Below are 21,126 nucleotides of genomic sequence, written 5' to 3'. Positions count from 1 at the left end.
CCCTGCCACACCCCTCTATGGTCTGTTTCCCCTGACAGCCCTCAGCATCCAACCTAACAGCCCTCCTAGAATCCTAAGTGCGAGGCTGGAATCTCCCAAAGGCAAGAAATTCAGGGCTTCACAGAGATCCCCTGAGGAGTAATTTCAGCCTCCCCCCCCCCCCCCCCGCCCCAGTGCCTACCAGTTCCTATCACAGCTCCCCTCCTTGCACCTAGACAACCAACAGTAAGGAGGCAGAAAAGGACCCAAATAAGATCACTTTCCTCCTTTTCGTCGACACAGCTTAGGATGTGTCATGGAGACTATCCTGGGTCATGTCACCACATTCCCAGGTAGTAGAGGCAATGGTGTGGAATGTAAAGGCTTAAGCACACAGCAGACGAGCGCTGGGCATGGCTGCAGCGGGTGCCACCGGCGAGTGGTTCCAAGAGCTGCCTCGTGTCCCTTCGCTGGCCGCCCCACACCCTCTCCGGTGACTCTAGGACTGCCTGCCTCCAGATGCTCAGGTTTAGATGCTCTGAGAAGCTTGAATTACCAGTTAACTGAGATAATATGTATAAGGCCACAGCGTGCAAACGCTCCTAAACATCTTTCTATCTAGACAGATGGCAGAGCCTGAAACCCAGATGAGACATCTGACCACCCAAAATACACCCAACTCTGAAGATCCAAGCGGGCGTGTGGGCCACTAACCTGCTCCACTGCTTCATCCCAGCCCTGCCTCCTGGACTGCCCCCCTCCCTCCCCACCCCACCCCACCCCACCCACCCCCATGCTCCCAACAGGTTTCATGCTCCCTTCTACTGCAAGGGTCCTGTTGCACCAGCCCGGGGCGCTTCAACAGAGCCACGTGGGAGCCACATGGCAGAAGAAGGCAGAGACAACGCTCTCACCCTGAAGCGGGGCTGACAGCGGAGGAGATGCGAGGATTCCCACCCATAGCATGTTTAGCAAGTGCTGGAGACGGCCCTTCTCTGGACCCACCAGCCTTCACAGACGCCTGCGCGCCAGATAAACCCGGCCAAAAACTGATGGCATCGCCAGAACACGGAACATCTGGAGTTTAGAGCATCAGGCTTTATGGATTCAACAAACAACTCATGAACTAAAGGCCGCACTCAGTCTGGTAAATCCAAATGTGCGTTCCTGATGAGGAATCAGAAATCCTGTCGCTCTGAGGGATTTGGTAATAATTGCAGAGTGCCCACTCAAGGTGGCCGAGCTGCTAAGGAGGTACCTCGGACCCAGAGAGATGGCTTCAAAGGGATTGTGGGTACTCTCCCTAAACCACTGGGTTCGCTGCTAAACCTATCATCTGAGGCTGCTCCAAGGTTTGTTTAGACCTACCTAATCTATAATTTTGGCCCCTATCTCTTCAACTTTGGCCTTTTTTCTTTATGGCATTGGGCCCTAACTATCATCCCATCCACTCAACTTGTGTGTTCACACTTTTCCTCGCCTCTCTGTTCCTCCCTACGGACCTCACTACGGCGATGTGACACATAAAGCCTTATCTGGGGCCCAAAAGCAGGAAAGAGGAATTTATAGAATTTGCTATAAAACTTTAACAACTCCTTGGAGGGATGTTCTCTTTCCTGGCAACTCAACGTAACTGTAAGATGAATGGAAAGCAGGCTGTTGGTAGAGAGGAGGAGGAGCCCAGATCTGTCACTGGTCAGGGGTCCTATGCTCTTCCTGGAACACAGACTTAGAAGGCCCTCCAGACGTCACCTAGATCAAACCCTTTCTTTTACAGAATAGGGAAAATGAAACTCAGAGAGGTGACATCAACTTGCCTTTAGTCTCAGGGCTGCTAATTCTAGACCTCTTGATTCCCTGTCCAGTGTTTTTTTTTTTTTTTTTTTTTTTTTTTCTAACTGTGTCCCACTGCTGTTTACTTACAACAGTAGATTGGGAAGGAGTCAGTCTCCCTCATAACTTCACCACTATCAAGCCCTGGTTGATCCTTCTGGACTAACACTGCTCTTCCCCAGGTTCCTAACAATCAAAGAGGCACAATCCACCCAAAGATCTAATAAGCATGACTTGGGATTGTATGGACCCATGACGCCACCTGTTCCCACTCCAGACTATAAACTTTCAATACCAACAGTCAGGCTCTACTATAGAAGAGCTTCCTCTGAGCAGAGATTCCAGATGAAAACCAGGAATTCTAAAGCAAGCGACTTTCAATATTGAAGTTCAATTGCATGATACTGCTGTGTATGACAGCTCTAAAATCTGAGGGTGCTGTTCACATCAATCCAGACAGAGTAAGGCTGCAGTTAATTTTAGTGATCTATTGACCTTTATCTAAAAAGCACTGAAAGGAGAACAGATCACCACCACGCCATTCAAAGGTTCTGTAACACTCCATCCCAGTCCTGCTGCTGGTATCCCAAACAGAGTGATGGAGACTCAGGGATAGGGGTGAGGAGATGCAACAAACCCCACCAACAGAGCCAGGACATCAAATCAGGGGCATCGGCCTGTTCCTTGAACCTGATGCTTCTAATTAATGAGGCCAGATGTCTGACTCAAAAGGCCATGTCCTAAAGCAACACAAGCAGCTCTAGTTCTAAATGAAATCCATTTAGAAGACAGGGAGCTAAGGATTTAGGGAAAGATACCCCTCAGTGTGATGTCTCAGCCTCCACGGGATTCTTTTTTTTTTCTCTCTCTCTCTCTCCTTTCAGAACAGACCTCTCCTAATGGCCCCAAACCTTCTGACAACCCCACTGCTGACTGCCCCCTGAGTGTCGCCCACGCTGGCCCACAGCAGACAGCACCGGATGCCTCTCCCAGTGGCAAACCCTAGAGGCTGGGAAGTCGCCAGGCAGGCCTGAGTTCCAGATCAATGGGTGTGATAGGCCAATGGGTAGAGAGCAGAGAAAAGGTGATCAATGTAAAAAGGGGAAGGAGCAGAAGCCACACTCCATCTGCCCGTGTCAGTAGGGAAAGGGAGGCCGAGATGCAGAGCCCTCAAGCCCTCATCCGCCGCTAATAAATGGCCCTGCCTCATCAGGAAGCCATTAGGAAATTGCAGCCACCACAGCCCTCAGCTCTCGGACGGACGGTCTGCATGCAGATGGTGAAAGCACTCATTATCTCTGCCCAGACATCCAGGAGCTCGCTACACAGTGGAGCCTAAGCAAGTGAGCCACCAAAATAAAGCTGGGGCGTGCCCGGTGCGGCAGCAGGGAGCAGGAAGGCGCTTGAGCCTGGGACAGGCAGGGAGAGCCCTGGGAGCACAGGAGAGCAGCAGGGGAGAGTAGTGGGGGCTCTTACCCTGACACAGGAGTCCCCCTCCTCACGTCCTCTGCTGGACAGCCTGGCTGCATTCCTTTATTCAGAAAGAGCTACTGTCTACTAAGGGGTATGGAGTTCCTTTGGGGGGGAGGGGGGTGATGAAAATGTACTACAGTTATGCATCCGTGATGCATCTGCAAAGTTATGCATCTGCGAAGGTACTAAACCCCTCCAAACCGTACCCTTTAAAATGGTGAAATTCATGTTATGGAAATTAAATCTCAATTTAGAAAAACAATATATATATTTACCTATATTTATAATATATATAATTTATTATATTTATATATATATAGTTGGGTTTTTTTTTTTAAGGAGCTAGTGAGCCACCTGCTATGAGCCGAGCCGTACCTGGGTGATGGGGACCCTTCCCGTGGAGTTTCTCCTTCTGTGGGGGAAATAAACAAACCTCACACAGGCACACAAGCGAGGGCCCCACAGGCACATCTCATGATGAGCAAGAGAACGATGACTAAGACAAAAGGTTTTGCAATGGAGATGAAGTGATGCAGCTGGGCTCCAGAAGCCTGGCGATGTCCTGGGTGTGTGTGGGGGAGGCAGCAGGGGGTCAAGGTGTGCCAAGGTGTGCAGGCCAACTCGGAGGGCAGATGGATGGCATACAGAGGAAGGGACGGCAGAGAGGCTGGGACCCTGCCACGTGGATGCCTCCTGAGATAGCAGAGAGGCTCTGCTCACTGGAGCCCCAGAGAGAGGCTGGGCAAGGTCCATTTCCAGAAGCCGACTTGTGGTGTCTACAGCTTCGGGGCGGGGCCCCATATGCAAGGCCTGGGAGGGAAAGCCACAGAACACCCCACGTTCCCCCGACCCAAAGGCATCCCCAGATGCTGCCCAAGCACTCATACTTCGATCTACAAGGCTTTCAAGAAGAAAAAATTTTTAAAAATCTCCATCAGACCAGGTTCTTCCTGAAGGTTTCTCTCCCCACCCTTGGGGGGAGACAACAGAAGGGGAGGACAGACCAGGGCTTCAGGCAAACACACACCCGGCCAGGCCCACTGGACAGGAACGGAGGAAGGTGCAGTCACAGCACTGTGACCAAAAGACATCTTTTGGAAAATTCTTTTCCAAGAGGGATCATGAGTTTTGTCCCCTGGAATGCCCCAGGGCGCTCCTGATTGGTGCCGGGGCCCTGACTCAGAATGAGTGCAGCTCCACCCTCAGATGAGTAAATAAACTGACCCCAGGAACCGAGGGGGGGGGGGGCAGCCGTGAGGCCGAGCCAGGGCAGGACGGAGGGCCGCGCCGACCGTGGCACACGGCACAGGCACGACGATGACACCTGGAGCCCACTGGGGGACGGGCCTGCAGCGGGCCTGAGGGCGATTCCTGAGCCACGGCCCCGTCCCCTCAGGGCACAGCCCTGCCTTGGCAGCCAGCGCTGCTGCTTTATGATACACTGAATTAGTCACCGGATTAGCAGGCACATTTACACACACTGGCACACAGCTGTTTAAAGACACAGGATCCCCTTCTGGAGGTGCCAGATTCCGGCTGTAAATCAACCATCGCAATTGGCACCGGGCATGCTCGAGGGGCGGCTCCCGCACGTCGGGGAGGGAGCCAGGGCCCCAACGGGGAAGCTCCAGCAGCCGCCCTGGGTGCACGGACGGGACAGAGAGGATAGCAGGCAGGATTCCTGGGTCCTGAGGCTCATCATTGTCAGGGGGTTGCCTGACGGCTTCACCGGCCTGGGCCTTCCTGGGCTCTCCTCCCGGCCTGCTGCTCTCACAAGTAGCAGAGATTCCCTAAGGCGGCTTCCAGGGAAAGAAAGGATCCCAGCCAGGGCAAGGGGGAGAGTCCCTCGGGCAGCTAAAAATCATTCTGTGCCCCGATAACCACAATTCCAGGGAACGTTCTCGTGGATTAAGGCAGAGGCAATGCCTGTAAATAAAGCTTTCAAGTTGGAAACGTGACCAAAGTCCTAATTCAAGTTCGGTAAGTATGCGTGAGAGGAAGAAGATATTGCTAACTGGCCACAGGGACTGCTCTGGCCCGCGGGTTATGGGGTGTCGAGTGGAAAATTTCTGCAACCAGGTTAACAGTAACCACAGTTTTAACAACCACTGAAGTCATAAGAGCACTGTCAGCAATGAGCACGGTGGCCTATGAGATAACGATAAAAAAGACTATTGGCAGTGGAAAAGTATTGTCTCAAATCACCTCAAATCCTGACAACAGCCCTGAAAGCTCTTCATGATGACCCCCGTTGCAAGGATCAGAAAAAAAAAACAAAGCTTGGGGAAGTTAAATACTTGGCCTAAGGGCAAATGAGCAAGCAGAAAGGCTGAATTCGAACCCAGGACCGGCTCCTGTCAACCCTGCTCTTCCTAGGACACCATGGTGCCCGCAGTGAAGCACATCATTATCATATGCACAATGAATGGCAGACCGTGATTTAGGGACAAAGATCACACTCTACAGAGCAATCTAAGTGCAAACCCCTTCCCTTTGCCTTAGAAGTCTCACCCACTGAATGGAAAAAAAAAAAGAGAGAAGATAGATCTCAAGATTATGGGAAAAAACTCGTGGCATAAGCAAATCCACCTGGCAAACAAAAAAAAACAAATACAATTACTAAAAAAGGTACACTGCAAGGGGGGTGGAATTTTGAGATTTGCAAATAGATTTGTGACTGGTTTGGGTAGAAGGAACCCATCTTACACCAGCTTGTAGAAATTCAAAGATTAATTATTTGGCATTGGTTTGCCCAGAAAAACACTGAAAAATAGTCTCTTCTTAGAAAGCAAGGCCTCCGAGGGCCATTGGAGATTGGACTCATCTCCGCTCCTCGCTCATTGTCTGCAGTGCCCCTGGGAGCACAACCTAACCAAACCCTAGGAACCCAGAGGCAAGTCGCCAGGGCCCAATCCCATTGAAAAAAAAAAACAAAATCTCTGTTTTGTTCATCCACCACCTCAAATTCTTTGGAGACACTGAAGCCAGTTGGGAATTTCACGTTTCTCCCATCAGCCCATCCATCACAGAAGACTACAGGTGAGGGTGTGGAAAAGCCACAAAGCCCCCCTAAGAGAAGCCTTCAGAAATCCAGAAATAAAGAAAAAGATACTTTACTTTTCAAAAAAAAAAAAAAATCTTCAATTGAATCAAAGGTTAACTCCAGGTCCGCCATGTAGACACTGATTCATTCCATGTGTGTTTATTTATCTACAAACATTCCTGTTGCATCAAGTGGCCTCAAGGCCTAGACTTGTGCCTCTGAACATCCCCTCCCTGGAGAATTCTCAACCTAGGGTGGAGCTCTTACTTCATTCCTCGGTTTCTCAATCTGGAAAATGGGGGCCAAAGCCCTAGGTCCGAACATGAGTTTGGTGAATTCAGTTAGTGACTTTTCATTTGTGCATTTTGGATTTGAAAATGCACAGCCAAAATTCTGGGAACTATTTTTGGGGGGAACTTTTTGGGGGCTCTCTCTGTATTACACATCCCAATGGTAGATATTTAGAGACCTACTGAGTGTTTTTTTCTTCCTTACCCTGATAATAATGAGGAACCTAAAAGAGTGTAACACCCAAAAGGATGTTCCATGAATCAAGGCCCTTAATGAGAATGTCAGCAAATTTTCTCTCCAAACAGATTCTAAGTTGGTAGGATTTTGTCATTAGAAATAGATCTAAGCCCACATTTGTGACTTGACAGCTCTGGAGCCTTGGAAAAATTAATAGAACGTTTCTAAGACTCAATTTCTTACCTTCAAAATGGAGATTAAAAACACCAACCTCACGAAGTTGGTGCAAAGCACCCTATCACGCGCCTGGCGCATAGTAGGTCCTCTATAAATATTTGTTTTACTTCTCTCACTCCTCCAAACTGAAACCCAGAGCCGTTCAAAGACCAAAAACGAGCACCCAGCAGTTTTGAAGAACGTTTGGTTTCCATGAGGAGGCAAGGAAGGTGTAAGATTGAACTCTTGATCTTACGTGAAATCAAGGATGCGTTTCCTGTACACACACCCATGACTCACCCTTAGCTTGTATGTGACTCTATATCACATCGCTCCCTAATTTAATAACACTCCTTACATCACCAATGACTCCAGAGTACTTTCTATACCCGAGCTCCCGAACTCTCTCTCACTCTCTCCCAATGAGAGGCAGCTCACTCACTAGGAGTGAGCACCCTTCTTCCAGAAGAGTGGAGAGATGATACAGAGATGTGGAGATACTCTGGGAGCCCAGAGCAAAAACAGACTCAGGAACCCTCATTCCCACACCAGGCACTAAGTGGGGTCTAAGTGGACCTTCCCAGTTTCAAGCACAGAGAACATTCAACCCAGGAAAAGGTAAGACCAAGGGCGCCTTAGGTTTGCCCCAAACTCCGCACATGTGGAGAGCACAAAGCCAAAGGCCAGGCTGAGAAGGATGCACTTCGCAGCCACACTAAGATTTTCCTACTAAACATTAAGTTTAGGGCCAAGATTCAAAGAAGTGCCAAACATAGGCCACCTGGGTGGCTCAGTGGTTGAGCATCTGCCTCTGACCCAGGGCATGATCCCGGGGTCCTGGGATCGAGTCCTACGTCAGGCTCCCTGCATGGAACCTGCTTCTCTCTCTGCCTGTGTCTCTGCCTCTCTCTGTGTCTCTCATGAATAAACGAATAAAATCCTTTTTAAAAAGTGCCAAACTTGAAATGGTCATCTCTGTTTTTGCTGTCATCAGGGATACCACCCTCTACTCCCCATTCCCACCTCCAAAGCCCTCCCAAGCGCACTGCTGGCTACTACTTAGTATTATATTCACCCCTAGGAAAAGAACAACATTCCAAGGGGATACTTCTCTGTGTAACAACCTGTCACTCCACCTTGGAACCCTCAAGTTTCCAGAAGGACCAACACAAGGAGGGAGGGAACTTCTTTTTACTGCTAAAGAACAACACATGGCATGAGTTCAGGAGTGTATATACCTGGTGCCATTGCAAAAGTCCCTGCTCCAAATGGGAATGGGGGGAGGGACCCACTCATCTAAGATGTCATACTTCTTACACAACTCTTGGGCACAATTCTTTCCCATGAAATGCAGTATGAGATTCAAAGGTTTTTGTTTCTGGTTTGGTTTTTTTTTTTCCTCCTCCAGCTATCCGAAGTTCTTGTTACAACATTAAAATGAGCCTCATTTGCTGAAATGGGTAAACAGAGGCACAGAAGTCTATATATCTCAACATAAGAAAATAGGTTGGACAGGAATTCCTTACATTTAAAAAATAATGTATTTCTCAAAGTCCAAGGTCAACCTGTCCCAGAGGGAAATTGCATATTTATCTAGAAGCCTGTGGAGTAACTCACTTTTTTTTTTTTTTTTTTTTTTTTGATTCTTGAGAAGAAACTCACTTGCTATCCTCCTTAGGGGTTGGCCAGTGAGTTGGCATCACAGAAAGCTATGCAGATTTTCCAGATCCTATGTCAGAATCATATGTGCAGCCCACTCAGAACTCAGTAATTAGCCAAATGTGTGCAACCTACTAACTACATATAAGATATGTGGGGGAAATCTATTTCTGGTAAACGAGAACAGGGTGTCCTGTTGGCATTTCTTATCTCGAGCTACTGCTTATTCCTATTACTACTATTATTATTATTAACATTGAACCCACTATGTAGTCACCAAATCAAAGAAATAGTGAAAACATGTATGGCCAAATGGAAATGTTAGGGGGCTGGAGGAATACAGCTTCCTGTCCTAACTCTACACCTTACTGACCCAAACTTGGGGAAAAAAAAAAAACTCAGAATCACTGCTCTGCAGTTGCCCCGTTTCTAAAATGTTACTAACTAAAGAAAAACCACCTTGAGGTTCAAATGTAGTGAAGTCATGTGTCTAACTGTAAAACTGCTACCAAATTATAACCAAATATTAAGTGACCTGGCTGCTAATAAGCATCAACAGACCTCAGCATTTCTCCCCCCTCCCCCCTCCGCCAAATTCAACAAGCATCCAGATATTTCTGCACATTCTAGAGGCCACAGACACGGAACTTCAGAGTGAGTGGGTCTGAATTCAAAGCCCTCCCCTCACCAGCTGTGTGTGTTAGGCAAGTTGCTGAACTCCTCAGTTTCTTCATCTGTGAAATGGAAATAATACTTCACCACCAGGGGTTAAAGTAAAATAATGAGGTTCTGGGGACATGAATACCTTAACATATTAAGAAGTCAGCACCTAGTAACTAATAGGACAAACAAAACAAAACAAAACCAAAGGGTCGAGCTGAGTGGAGAGAGGCGCCCATGTAAGTACTAGTAGGTAGAGTGTACCTTATACCAATGGCAGTTTTTCTTGTTTTTCCCCAAACCGGCCTGCCACTCTGAGGCGCCTGTCGCTGACAGAAAGGGTAAAGTGTGAGAGGCCTTTCTCGAAGTGTAGAAATAACATCAAGAAAATGATTTTCAGATAACAGCTTCGTGCAGGCAACGCTCATCCATGGCTGCGAGAACGCCCTTTGCAAAGCAAGGCTGCCTGTGCTCCCCGCACCCCAGCACACACTTGCAGCTTTGGGGTCGGCTGGGGAAACAAGCAGGTGGTGTGCTTGTTCACTGACACCCGGGAGGGGGGGGCAGCCCCCGAAGAAGGGTCAGCTGCTTGCTGTGTGAACAGCCAGAAGCCAGCGGGCCGGGCCCTGCCCTCTAGACAAACAGGAGGCAGGGGCCTTGAGTCACTGAGTATGTCAGGAAGAGGTACTGAGGTGGCTTTGAGCAGAATGCATTCCTGCTGCAGGAGGGGACTGTTTACCTCCCCGAGCGGTGCACTGAGAAGTGGCAGCTCACACAGAATCGGCTCCCGGCTCAGACCACATGCTCAGCCCTGAGGATGCAGCTGGGGCCGGCTGCTTCACCTACCGGACCCCTAACCTCCATCTCCTTCCTCCAGATGAGACCCCACGCTGGAACTGCCTTCCGCCGCAACCGAAGCAAAGGCTGATGGAACGAGGAAGCTGTTTCACGGAGGGGACCCAGAGGAAGGTGTGACTCCTGGTCCGGTGTCACCCCTGAGCCACTGTGCCCGGTCTCCCCAACGGCAAGCAAGGCCGGGAACAGTTCCCAACACCTCTCTCCGTGAAAGTTACTGACCTTCACAGGTATATCCCAAATGCTCCAGGCGATTGACAAAATTCAAGGATTAGGAGGAAAACCTCCTCATTTTGCCTACCTTCAGAGTGGCATTCTATGCTCTCGCCAAGCCTGAATTATTTATCTGAGACCCTACAATGTCAGGGTAAAGAGAAACCTCATAGGCCATCTTCTCTGGTTAATGTATTTGACTGAGAAAGAACATGAGGTCCAGAAAAAAATGAAATGACTTGCCCAAGGTCACGCACACCAACAGGTGCAAAGCCATGGCTGGAATCCAGGGCTGTTGACTCACCAGGCAATGAATGAGGGGGCCCCCAGTGTGTACACTGCACTCACAGTATTGATTCCTACTATGCTGAGAAGTCTCCCTCTACCATTCATGAATCCTCACTGTACTCCAAACATTCAATTAGTATTTCAATGGTACTAATGACAACCTTTGCATAAGGTACAGAATTCAAGTTCTAGGCAACGAATATCCCATAGGAAAAAAACATAAAGCCTAGAAGTATAAAGGTCATCCTATGGAAATCCTTCCACCAAAAACTTGCTGGCGATGGATCTCCTGAAGGACATTTTCAAATCAGACTCAACCACCCGCTCTTATTTTAAACATGAACACTAAGCAAGGAATTATCCTAGCACAAAACTGTCATCGCACGAAAATGCCATTCGACAAGAACTGTTCTAGTACCTGGCCCATAGTAAGAGTTCCTAAATACTTCAAAAACCATGGATGTACAAACACTCCCTGGGTTTAGGAATGCCCTGGCCTGACCTAGATTTTTTTTTATTTTCCATTTGTACCTTGAAAATATGTACCTGATTGATTCTGTCATTTGCTGAGGTTTAACGCCTATTCTGATAAACTGATATAGAGGTTTTAATAACTAACAGTATGAGTAGGAGATAAAGTAATGCCACCGAAAAAAAAAATCACCTCTCTGAGAAGCCTATTCAGTAACAACTTCTTTGTCCTTAAAACCTCCCTACCTTCAAATGCAAAATTCAAACTCAAAATGTTCTCACATGGGTCCTGGCTTCACGTTTTCTTCTCTCTTCCCCTTCTACAATCAAGGTAGTTTTCTTCCTATTTATGTAAGCCTTTCTTTTACACTAAACTTTCGACATCCTTCCCACACTGTTCTTTCTATCTAAAATAATCCTTTCCCTGTTTTTACGCCTCCTTCAAATGCTTCTAAAATAGCCACGTTCTCCCTGAAGCTGACCCGTGAAATTATTCTAGCCTAGAAGTGTTGGAAGAAAGAACCCAACAGGCACAGAAAATATAAATAATCATTGATCCGCACACAGGTCCGTAAATTCACACAATGGTCCTCCTGCACTTTCAGCCACGAAAGCCTCTAGAGCACAGGGAAGATGATCACGTCTGATTCACCTTCACCAGCCATGCATCCGCGAGGGATTGAAAGGCTCCTGAAAAGACAACACAGATGAAGAATGCAGAGCCGAGGTCACCCACCTGACCACCCGAGACAGGTCCCTATGAGGATTTTTCCAAAAGTCTATGAAATAATCACTTCGATGCTTTGATTCATTTTTCTATTATTTCTTTTTGTTCCTTTATGAGTTCTTTCATACTTCCTTACTCCTTTTTTCTTTCTTCATTTTTTAGCCAAAAGGGATGTTGCAATAGAATCCACCATTCCCTTCCTCCCTTCCTAAAGCGCGGAGGGCTTGCTTTTTACTTTTGTTTTTGTGTTTACCCACTTTAATGGTACCAAAAAAAAAAAAAAAACTCTTTTTTTTTCTTGCCCTTTTGATCCCATCAGTAAAACTCCTCATCTTAGACAAGCATTAAAAGAAAACAAAGCAAAAATGTTAATTGTCTTCACTTGTGCAATGATGACATTTCCCCCCTTCTCAAAACTTCATTTTCACACACACACACACCCACACACACACACTACATCCACAAAGCTTACAGTTCCCCTGCAGAACTTTGCAAAGCAAAAATTAACAGCTTAGCTTAGCTACCCAAAGTTACCAAGAGGTTTCAAATGCTTGAAGTGAACTTGTTTGAGGTTGATTTGTAGCTGTTTCTCAGCCTCTGAGAAATATTATATTATGCGTCAAAAACACATTTAAAAATATAACTCATGGTTGGGGGAAAAACCACACTGCATTGAATTGCTTCAAACTCTTCATCTGGCCCTCGTAGCTTACATGGGATGGTCTAAACCCCAAGACTAGCAATTGAGAATAGATATTATAAAGAATATTGTCATCTATATTCAGCGTCTAAGCGGTGTGACTCTCATTTGCTGGGAGAGTCCCAACTTATGTCAAAGAGATGCATAATTCACCCAGGGCCACACTGTTAGAAACTTATGTTATATACTATTCTAGTATAATTATTCACCTGTTATACTCTCAAAAGCGTCCCAGTTTAGATTGAAAATTACATGAACTCACTACCTATACACCATCAAGATCTAAAATCCAACAGCCTAAAGCTGGCCAGTACGACTTTGGGTCTTAAAGGACCAACTGGGTCACTATTTTACAATTCTCAAGGATAGAACTAAATGCTGCAGAAACAGACAAAAAAAAAGTTGATGGGACAGTAAGAAGCGACACTTGGAGGGCCCAGTGACAGGCCTGGACCCAAGCAGCAGAAACTGGAAAGCACCTGGGAAATGTGATGAGGTTGGCCAAATAATCAATAAATATTTATGGCTTGGACAGCAATATTTTTAGTATGTCTGTAAGCATGGCTCCCTGCCAATGAAATTGGATCTACTGCAACCTACACCACAGACCAATTTCTCTCCATATCTGCACGGAGACTCTAAACTACACAATTAAAAGAGAAAAGTAACACAGATAGGCACAGGGCTTTGGAGAAAGGAGCCAAGTAGCAACAGCCTGTTTATGCAATTTGAAAAACATCTACTGACATTTTGAAAGATGTCTTTAACCCAACCGAAGAAAAGCAAAGCTATAGACACATGACAAATAGAAATGATAGATTTGGGAATTGTCTTGACATTCTCAATGCTGAGCTAAGAACTGCTCAACAGCTGTAGGCAAAGAGTGGGCCTAAGAGGCTGTGAACATGAGAGCGAATCTCATCAGACATCCTGCTCAAGCAGGGAAGGAGGCCCAACACTTCATTCTGGAGAAGCCAGATAAAAATACGGAGACTATGTTGTCAATATCCAAATCCATCTCTATGATGACTGTACAGGTCCCAGGATAGGAATTACTTGGAGACAATGCTCCCCCTAAGGCAGTGATAGAGGAAACCATACCTCACCCAGGGACAAGTGGTCAAGGCGACTGTTTCTCAACTAGACATGGGTCGTGGGGGGCTGGTGGGTCTGCAGGTAGACTCCCAAAGCTTGCCCTCTCCTCCTTGTGCCAGAATAACTACACACAGTGCCCAGACCCATGCAATGGACTTGAAAATACTAAATTTTAGTTGGAAAAAAAATAATAAAAACCCTGGTGTGTACACAGCCAACATAGGCACCTATGGCTTCTTTAGGAAGCAGGAAAATTAAACTACAACCATATTAAGAAACCAAACTAGTTGCTGATCTATATCTCTCATCAACCAGATTGTGAGTGAGATTATATACAGAGCTGTGTCCGTGATGCAAGAGGCAAAAACAGGCAGCATGAGGAGGCTCCAGGAAGGATGTGACCTTGGAAGGGAACATAATCGCCTCCCCACCTGTGAGCGAGAGAGAGAAGCACATCTGGAAGACATTGGAAAAACCAGAACCCTGGTTCTCTGCTCAGTGACTGGAGGCGAGCATTGCTCAAACCCTCAAGCACCTTCCTAAAGCAGTGCATCTGGACTGGCCTGCCTGGAGGCTGCCCGTGGCACAGGCCCCCTCCCTGAGGTCAGAAGAGCACCTCCTCAACCCCCAGATCACCCACCATCACTGCTTTCTCATTTGCCCCCATATATATATATATATATATATATATATATATATATTAAGCATATGCCCCTTTTGATTTCCAGAGTTTCTGTGAAGAGCAGGGTGCTTTTATTTTAGGTCTACAATGCCTGCAACAGCTCCTCAATTTGGAAGTTTCTAACAGTGTGGCCCTGGGTGAATTATGCATCTCTTTGAATATCATTTTCCTCATCTGCAAAAAAAAAAAAAAAAAGGATAAAATAATAGCTCTCGCCACCTGAGTTAATGTGAAAGGTAGAAGTGTTATCTTATGGGAGAGGGTCACGCACATAATGAAGGCTCCATCATTTGTCATTTGTGAATGGCAAGAATCTACGTTCAGCGCAAGCTCACGGAATACCATTGTAGCCATGGGTTATTCATTCCACAAACCAGAGCGACATCTGTAATTATGCTGTTGCCGTAGCCATTGTAGAGTTATCTGTGCTCTGAAACAGAGAGCCTCGTTTCCTGAAAAATCCTGACCTACACTAACCAGCTTTCTGCCTTGCAGAGATTTTGCTGGAACCCAGAGTAAGCTGGGTTCTGGGAGGCTGACCACGGGCTGGTTTGTCTCCTGGGGGGAAGGTTGTGGGGGGTGGTTATCCTCCTCCAGGGTGGTCTGGTCTCTTTAAGAAAGAAAAAAAAGTTACATAGACAAAAAAAAAAAAAAAAAAAAAACAGCAATACAAACTAACCAAAAATGCCAGGAATGCAAGCTCTGCCAACCAAATAAATAAATAAAATGTGAGATACTTTATAATAACTGGACATGATGCCTTTCTCAACTCTGCATAACTGAAACACTACTTTTTTTCATCAGCCTTTCAAATGTCCCCCTCCCCGGTCCCTAGTCTCGGTGGCCCTCTTGCTTCGAGGTAGCACTGATAACCTCCACCACCCAGAGTAATGGACCAACCGCTGGGCCTTTCTCTGGCTGTGAGTTGGGACCTTGAGATACCTGGACACTCAGAAAGTTACCTGGCTCGCTGTGTTAGCTCTGGAAGGCATAGCACGGAACCTCACTGGCATGAGATCTCAGCCACGAGATGAAAAAGTTCCCTCTACCTTGACTCTTCTTTCCCCCCTCAAAAAGGACATGAGAGGAGGCTCACAATCCAGCAGTGGCCCCTACTAAACTTTTCAAGGGCCCCTGAAAATGCTACACTGGCCAGGCTCACTTTCTGTTGACTTGTTCTCTGTTTAGAATCTCTAAACAGATTCTAACTGTTTAGAATCTATCAGGGGTCAGCACTGCTTGAAGATTTTGTGCACATCCACACACAGAAAATTCTCGTATCCACCCCTATGAGATAGCACGCATATTACACTCATTTTGTGGATGCAGGAGCTAGAGCACAGAGAGATGAAGTAATCTGTCCAAAGTCACACAGCCAATAAGTGGCAGAGCTGGGATTCAAACCCAGACAGGCTGGCTCCAGAGTCAGGGCTCTGAACCACCGGGCTCGTTAGTCACTAATGGAGCGTGGTCCGTAGGGGTCTGGAGGCATAGTGAGTGAGTGGGCTTAATAGTCTGGGCAGCTCAGCCCTTCTTTCTTGTCTACACTGATGAAGACACAAAGACTGACCAAAGGGACGGGGTGAGGAATGAAGCTTCCTATCTCTAAGGGCAGAATGGGTCCCCGATGAATGCACATTCCCTGCCAGGGGAGCAAACACCCAGAATTAGACCTCCTGCTCTTCTCTGGACATTAGGCTCACCTCACGGAGAAGGTGGAGTGGGGAAGGAGGGGAAAAATTAAGCGGCTTGGGAATGTATTTGCTTTGGCACCCAGCCTCCACCCTCCTCAGTAAGCTCCACACCAGGAGGGAACTCCATGGACTCTCCAAGGCTTTGTTTGTTTTAGTCCATTTAAGATCCGAGAGACCTGCAATCACATATTGCAATCAAAATGGTATATACCCACTTCACGCTTACAAGAGATATTCAATTCCAATGTTATTTCAAAATATATGTTAATTTGGTACTTAAAGCTGTTGAAAATCCTGGGAGGTCTCAATCTAGAAGAAATGTGAATAAAGGTTCTGGATCAGGTCCTAGCCACAAAGACAGGCAAATAACCCAGGACTCCTGTTTCAACACCCACTTCCCTACTGCCTGTCTTTGGCTCCCATGTGTTGGGGGGAGGGAAATCCTGGTTTAATTATTTAAGTCAGATAAGACCCCAAACTAGTTGTCTGCACACGTAAGAAACTAAACGACCCAAAGAATCATTCTGAAAAATATTTAAGTCACAGCTGTGGACACAAAGCCATGCTGTGAAAAGTTAAACTTTAAACACATGTCCTATATGGTCTGATGGGCAAAGCAAATCCCCACTTAGCCAGTGTCTTCTCCACCCACCAACAAAAGCAGGCAGGCCCGGCCAATGTTTCTTCTCTCTGTGCACCTGCAAGCTTAAGCCTCAACTGAAGTTTCTTTCCTGAGCTTTTCAAAAGTAACTTGCAGTATTACTCGAGGCAACACACACTGAGAAGTTAGAAAGAGGGACTCGTTTTACTTTAGCCACCGGCTTACAAGATTTTCTTAAGTGACTTACCTTCTCTGTGCCTCTATTTTCCTTTCTGAGATACGGGTATAGTATTCCCATCTATGCTACTAAAAATCTAGGAAAAAGAAACATTAACTAAAACTTCTATATGTATTTTCAAATTTCTCTATTTTCCTCATGACAGTGCCAGAAATCAAATCTCATTATGATGACTAGCACAAGATTTACCCAATGTCTCCGACCCGCTGACATTCTGTTGCGTTGAAGGCTGCTTATGACACCTGATCGGTGGCTCGTCAGCCCTTTTTGAAAAAGCGAGGCACTGTAAAGACACTTAATGCAATAGAAGTTGACTGTAGCAAGAAGGTTTACTGTCCCCATTTTACAGATGGGAATGCTAAGCAACATTACTTGCCCTGGGGCTTATTTTTATCAATAACCAAAATAACAGCACCATATGCTCAAAATCTCTAATATATGATATTAAATTATCCCCCCAAAATTACTTCAACTGTTTACTGTGATCTAAAACATGTGTTGCCAGGGGCGCTTCTTCATTCCCAGCAGACGAAATCCATTGTAGGTATGTGGGCTGACCTATCTCACACGATACTTCCCAGACAGCCAAATCTGTCTCTTCCCCATAAACACACACATAAACAAGCCCTTCTTAAGGAAAGAACCTATTAGTTGAGTTTATATCTTTGCTGGGAACGAACCTTTCATTTCTTTTATACACGGTTTGGATCAGTTGTGACTAACAGAATTTACTGCGGCTTCCTTGAACCCCAAACACAACCAGCACGGCAACATCATTTCCGAACTGTAGCTCTAAGTGCCTGAAATGTCTCCACGGTTCCTAGTTTAACTCAGCAGCATTGCTCTGACCCTCCCCATCCTTGTGACAGCAAACAAGCGTAGCCTTCTTTTTGCACTTCCCAGTGGAACTCCCAACCCTGGGGTTGAGTGTTAGAGGATCTAACAGGAGAGGACAGGGCCGAGTCTTCAAGAACATCTCAGAAAGCTTCTCCAGATGACAGAGCACCAGCTTGGCGTGGGTTGGAAGTTTAAGCAGATTATGGAAAGGGTTAAAATAAGCAACTCATGATGCCAGAGGCAAAGAAGTGTTAACCTAAGGCAAGAGCAGCTAAACTTATCAATAATCAGATACAACAGAGCAGCAGGTCGCTGCCATTAATTATTTTCCAGAAAGCATCACCTTCTCTCCATATCTTATTAGATACTCTCACCTCTAAAATCTCTAATCTCTAAAGGAGAGCTGGCGGTTCCCCCTTCTAAAAGAAAACACCTATTCTTCTCAGACTGCGTTTATTCCAGGAATCCTGGACTCCATGAAACTGCTTAGGATCAAAAACTGTATCTGAGGCAAAAATTAAATTTCTCTCCTGACCCTTCCTCGAAATCCTTCAAACCAGAGCTGGAGAACACCCCGCAACCAAAGTCCCCGAGTCACGTTTGGTTGTCAGACTGTTTTTCCTTCCCTCTTCGATACCAGATCTTTGGTACCAGAGGACAAATTTGTGGCAGATGAGAAAGATCAGGATAAAGTGAGGAACCTGCACGGGGAGCGAACAGAATCGGGATGTTTTCAGAAGTTAAGATGATCAATTCAGCTCTCCCACCACCTCCTTGCCCTCCACCCAGAAAAGAGGAGCTGGATAGCAAAGGGACATGTGACAGAGGAGCGCAGGGAGGCAAGACGTTTGAAAATGTGCTTGTAGGCCAGCTTGTAGGCAGGGTCTGGGCTCTGGCTGCCCGGGCCCGCCATCCAGCTCCAGTGCTGGGGGATGCAGGGCCAGTGGGGGATGCGGGGCCAGTGGGGGATGCAGGGCCAGTGGCGGATGTCTTCAGCGGCAGCGTCCATCCCCCCTAATGCTAAGGAATAAGGCCAGAGTGTGCTCGCTCCTCGGGAAAGATTTAAAAAAAAAAAAAAAAAAAAGAAAGAAAGAAAGAAAAAAAAAAAGCAGGAATGAGGGTGCTGGACATTCTATAAGCTTTTTCCCACTAGTCACAAAAACACAGCTGTGAAAATAAACACCACCCCCCAAACAAGGGTCCGGCCACCAACAGCCGGCCTCCCCGCGCCCTCGCGCCCTCGCTCCAGCTGCCGCCAGCATCGCCAGGCTGGGAGGGAGCAGCGACAGGGGGGCAGGCGGCGGGGACCGGGGCGGGCGCGGGGGCCTCGACAGTCGCCACTCACCCGGGGAGGGGAAAAGCTCCAGATCGACTTTTTCCGTCTTGATGATGGTGAGCGTCGGCTTGAGATCGACGGCCGCCTTCATGGTGCCGGGAGCGGGGCCAGGCGGGAGTAGGTGGCAAGTTTGGCTGCGATTCCCGTCGCTGGTCCTTTTAACGGGGGTCAGTAACGGGGGAAGGGGGGCCGGGGGCGCGGGGATCCGACCCTCTGCCCTAAGAGCTCAAGCCCCCGCGGACTTGCCCCCCGCGCCCTGGAGGTGCGCGCCCCGCACGCTCTCCCGGGAAGTTGGCACTTTGCGGAGAAGTGCGCGCGCCCCGGGTCCCGGCCTCGCCTGCGCCTCGCCCCGCTCCTCCGCTCCGCGGCAGCAGCCTCGGCTCGCTCTCGCCCTCCCTCGCTCCCTCCTCTTTAGGGCGTTTCTCGCGGCGCAGAGCCTCGGCCGCCGGGTCTGCGCGCCGGCCCCCCCTCCCCATCCCCCCGGGTCCCCGCGGGGGGAGGGGGCGGGGCCGGGCAGTGAGGGGCGGGGCCGGCGCGGCCGGGGGGCGGGTCCGGGGGCGGGGCCGGAGACGCGCGGCCAATCGGAGGCGGCGGGCTGAAAACGAAAGGACGGAGGGGCGGGGCCCGCGGCCGCCCGCGCCCGCGCCCGCTGCCCGCTGCCCACGCCCGCCGAGGCCCCGCCGCCCCGCGGCGCATCGCTGAGCGCGGAGCCCGCCGCCCCGCAGCCCCGCAGCCCCGCAGCCCCGCAGCCCCGCAGCCCCGCAGCCCGGACCCCGACCCGGGCCGGCGAGCACCCCGGCTGCACACGCTGCACACGCTGCACGGGCTGCACACGCTGCCGCCGCGGGTTCGGGGAAAGTCCGTCTGATTCGCCACGCATTCTTGAGGACTTGGTCACCCGCTCCCGCCCCCCTCCCGGTAGCAGCATAGTTTCCCGAGTGCGTGTGCATCATTCATTCACAAAGACTGACACACAGGACGTGAGGCATGCGGAGGCAGGGGCGTGCGTGCCCGCGGGGGGCCTCCAGCCCGTGTCCTGGGGCTTTAGGAGCCCTGCGTGGACTGTCGCCGGTTGGTGAGTCAGGCAGGGATGGGGCTGTGTTGCTGGGGGAGCCCTCCGTCTTCCAGAGCCCAACCGAATCATGGTTAAGACATGAGTTAAGAAAGGGGGGGGGGGTGCAGTGGAATTCTGGCTTGGCTGCCCTGGAGAAGGATCAAGCCCAAGGCAGCCTACTGGAGACCCCAAAACAAAGACCCAGATGCTCCTGTACTATTGGGAGAGCACAGAACAGGGCCCCCAAACTGGAACCCAGACCTGGGCTTCCATGAGTTTCCCGTTTACCTACAGCAGTGGTTTGGGTGGAAAGGGAAAAGCTATTATTCTGTTCCTCTGTGATTATGTCGCCCTTCGCCTTTCCAATCCCAGACTCTCCTCCTCTAGATAAAACTGACAACCCTACTACCACCACCAGCAGCAGCAGCAGCAAAAAAGTGATGCAGAGCCTCTGTGGTTTTGAATTTCTGGAGTCCATCATTCGCGGCTGTGACAGAAATCACAATGCACACAGCCCCTGTTCCATTTGGGAATTCCAGACACTTGGGACACGACAGCACGATCCCAAATAATGAGTTTGCACTAACACGTCGGTTATCGGTTGGTTCTAATTAACATATGAACCGGTAAATCTAGAGATCCAGCCCGGGACACACGTGTACAGCTAGAGCCAGAGGTGAAGATCTACCTTTGATTAACTAGACCATTAAACATAAATCTTTTTTTTTTTTTTCTGAAGATTTTATTTATTTATTCATGAGAGTCAGAGAGAGAGAGAGGCAGGCTCCATGCAGGGAGCCCCATGCGGGACTCGATCCCAGGTCTCCAGAATCAGACCTTGGGCCAAAGGCAGGCGTTAAACCACTGAGCCACTCAAGGATCCCAACATAAATCTTTCTGAACAAACTCAGAGAAAGCTAGTTTTAATACCATTTCCTGATTTCTAAGCCTACCTTGAACTACCACACTTGCCTGTAACTGTACCCTCTGACTCAGATCAATTT

The 21,126-nt window shown here is 48.3% G+C and overlaps 1 protein-coding gene across 5 annotated transcripts in view; it reads right to left on the bottom strand.

Annotated features, from left to right (window-relative positions):
• Window positions 1-21,126, bottom strand: part of ETS1 (ETS proto-oncogene 1, transcription factor) — a 130,569-nt gene that overhangs the window by 46,995 nt on the left and 62,448 nt on the right. Inside the window, exon 1 of one of the 5 annotated variants that reach the window (XM_025998933.2) lies at window positions 19,078-19,525. The exons of the other annotated variants lie outside the window; for them this stretch is intronic. Within the exon in view, the coding sequence (XP_025854718.1) occupies window positions 19,078-19,159 (82 nt within the window). The 5' untranslated portion in view covers window positions 19,160-19,525. Of the gene's footprint in view, window positions 1-19,077; window positions 19,526-21,126 lie in introns of those variants that run through there. 5 annotated transcript variants of the gene reach the window in all.

Source organism: Vulpes vulpes, chromosome 12, assembly GCF_048418805.1.
Source record: "Vulpes vulpes isolate BD-2025 chromosome 12, VulVul3, whole genome shotgun sequence".
Lineage (NCBI taxonomy): Eukaryota > Metazoa > Chordata > Mammalia > Carnivora > Canidae > Vulpes > Vulpes vulpes.
This window is presented reverse-complemented; position numbering and strand designations above follow the sequence as displayed.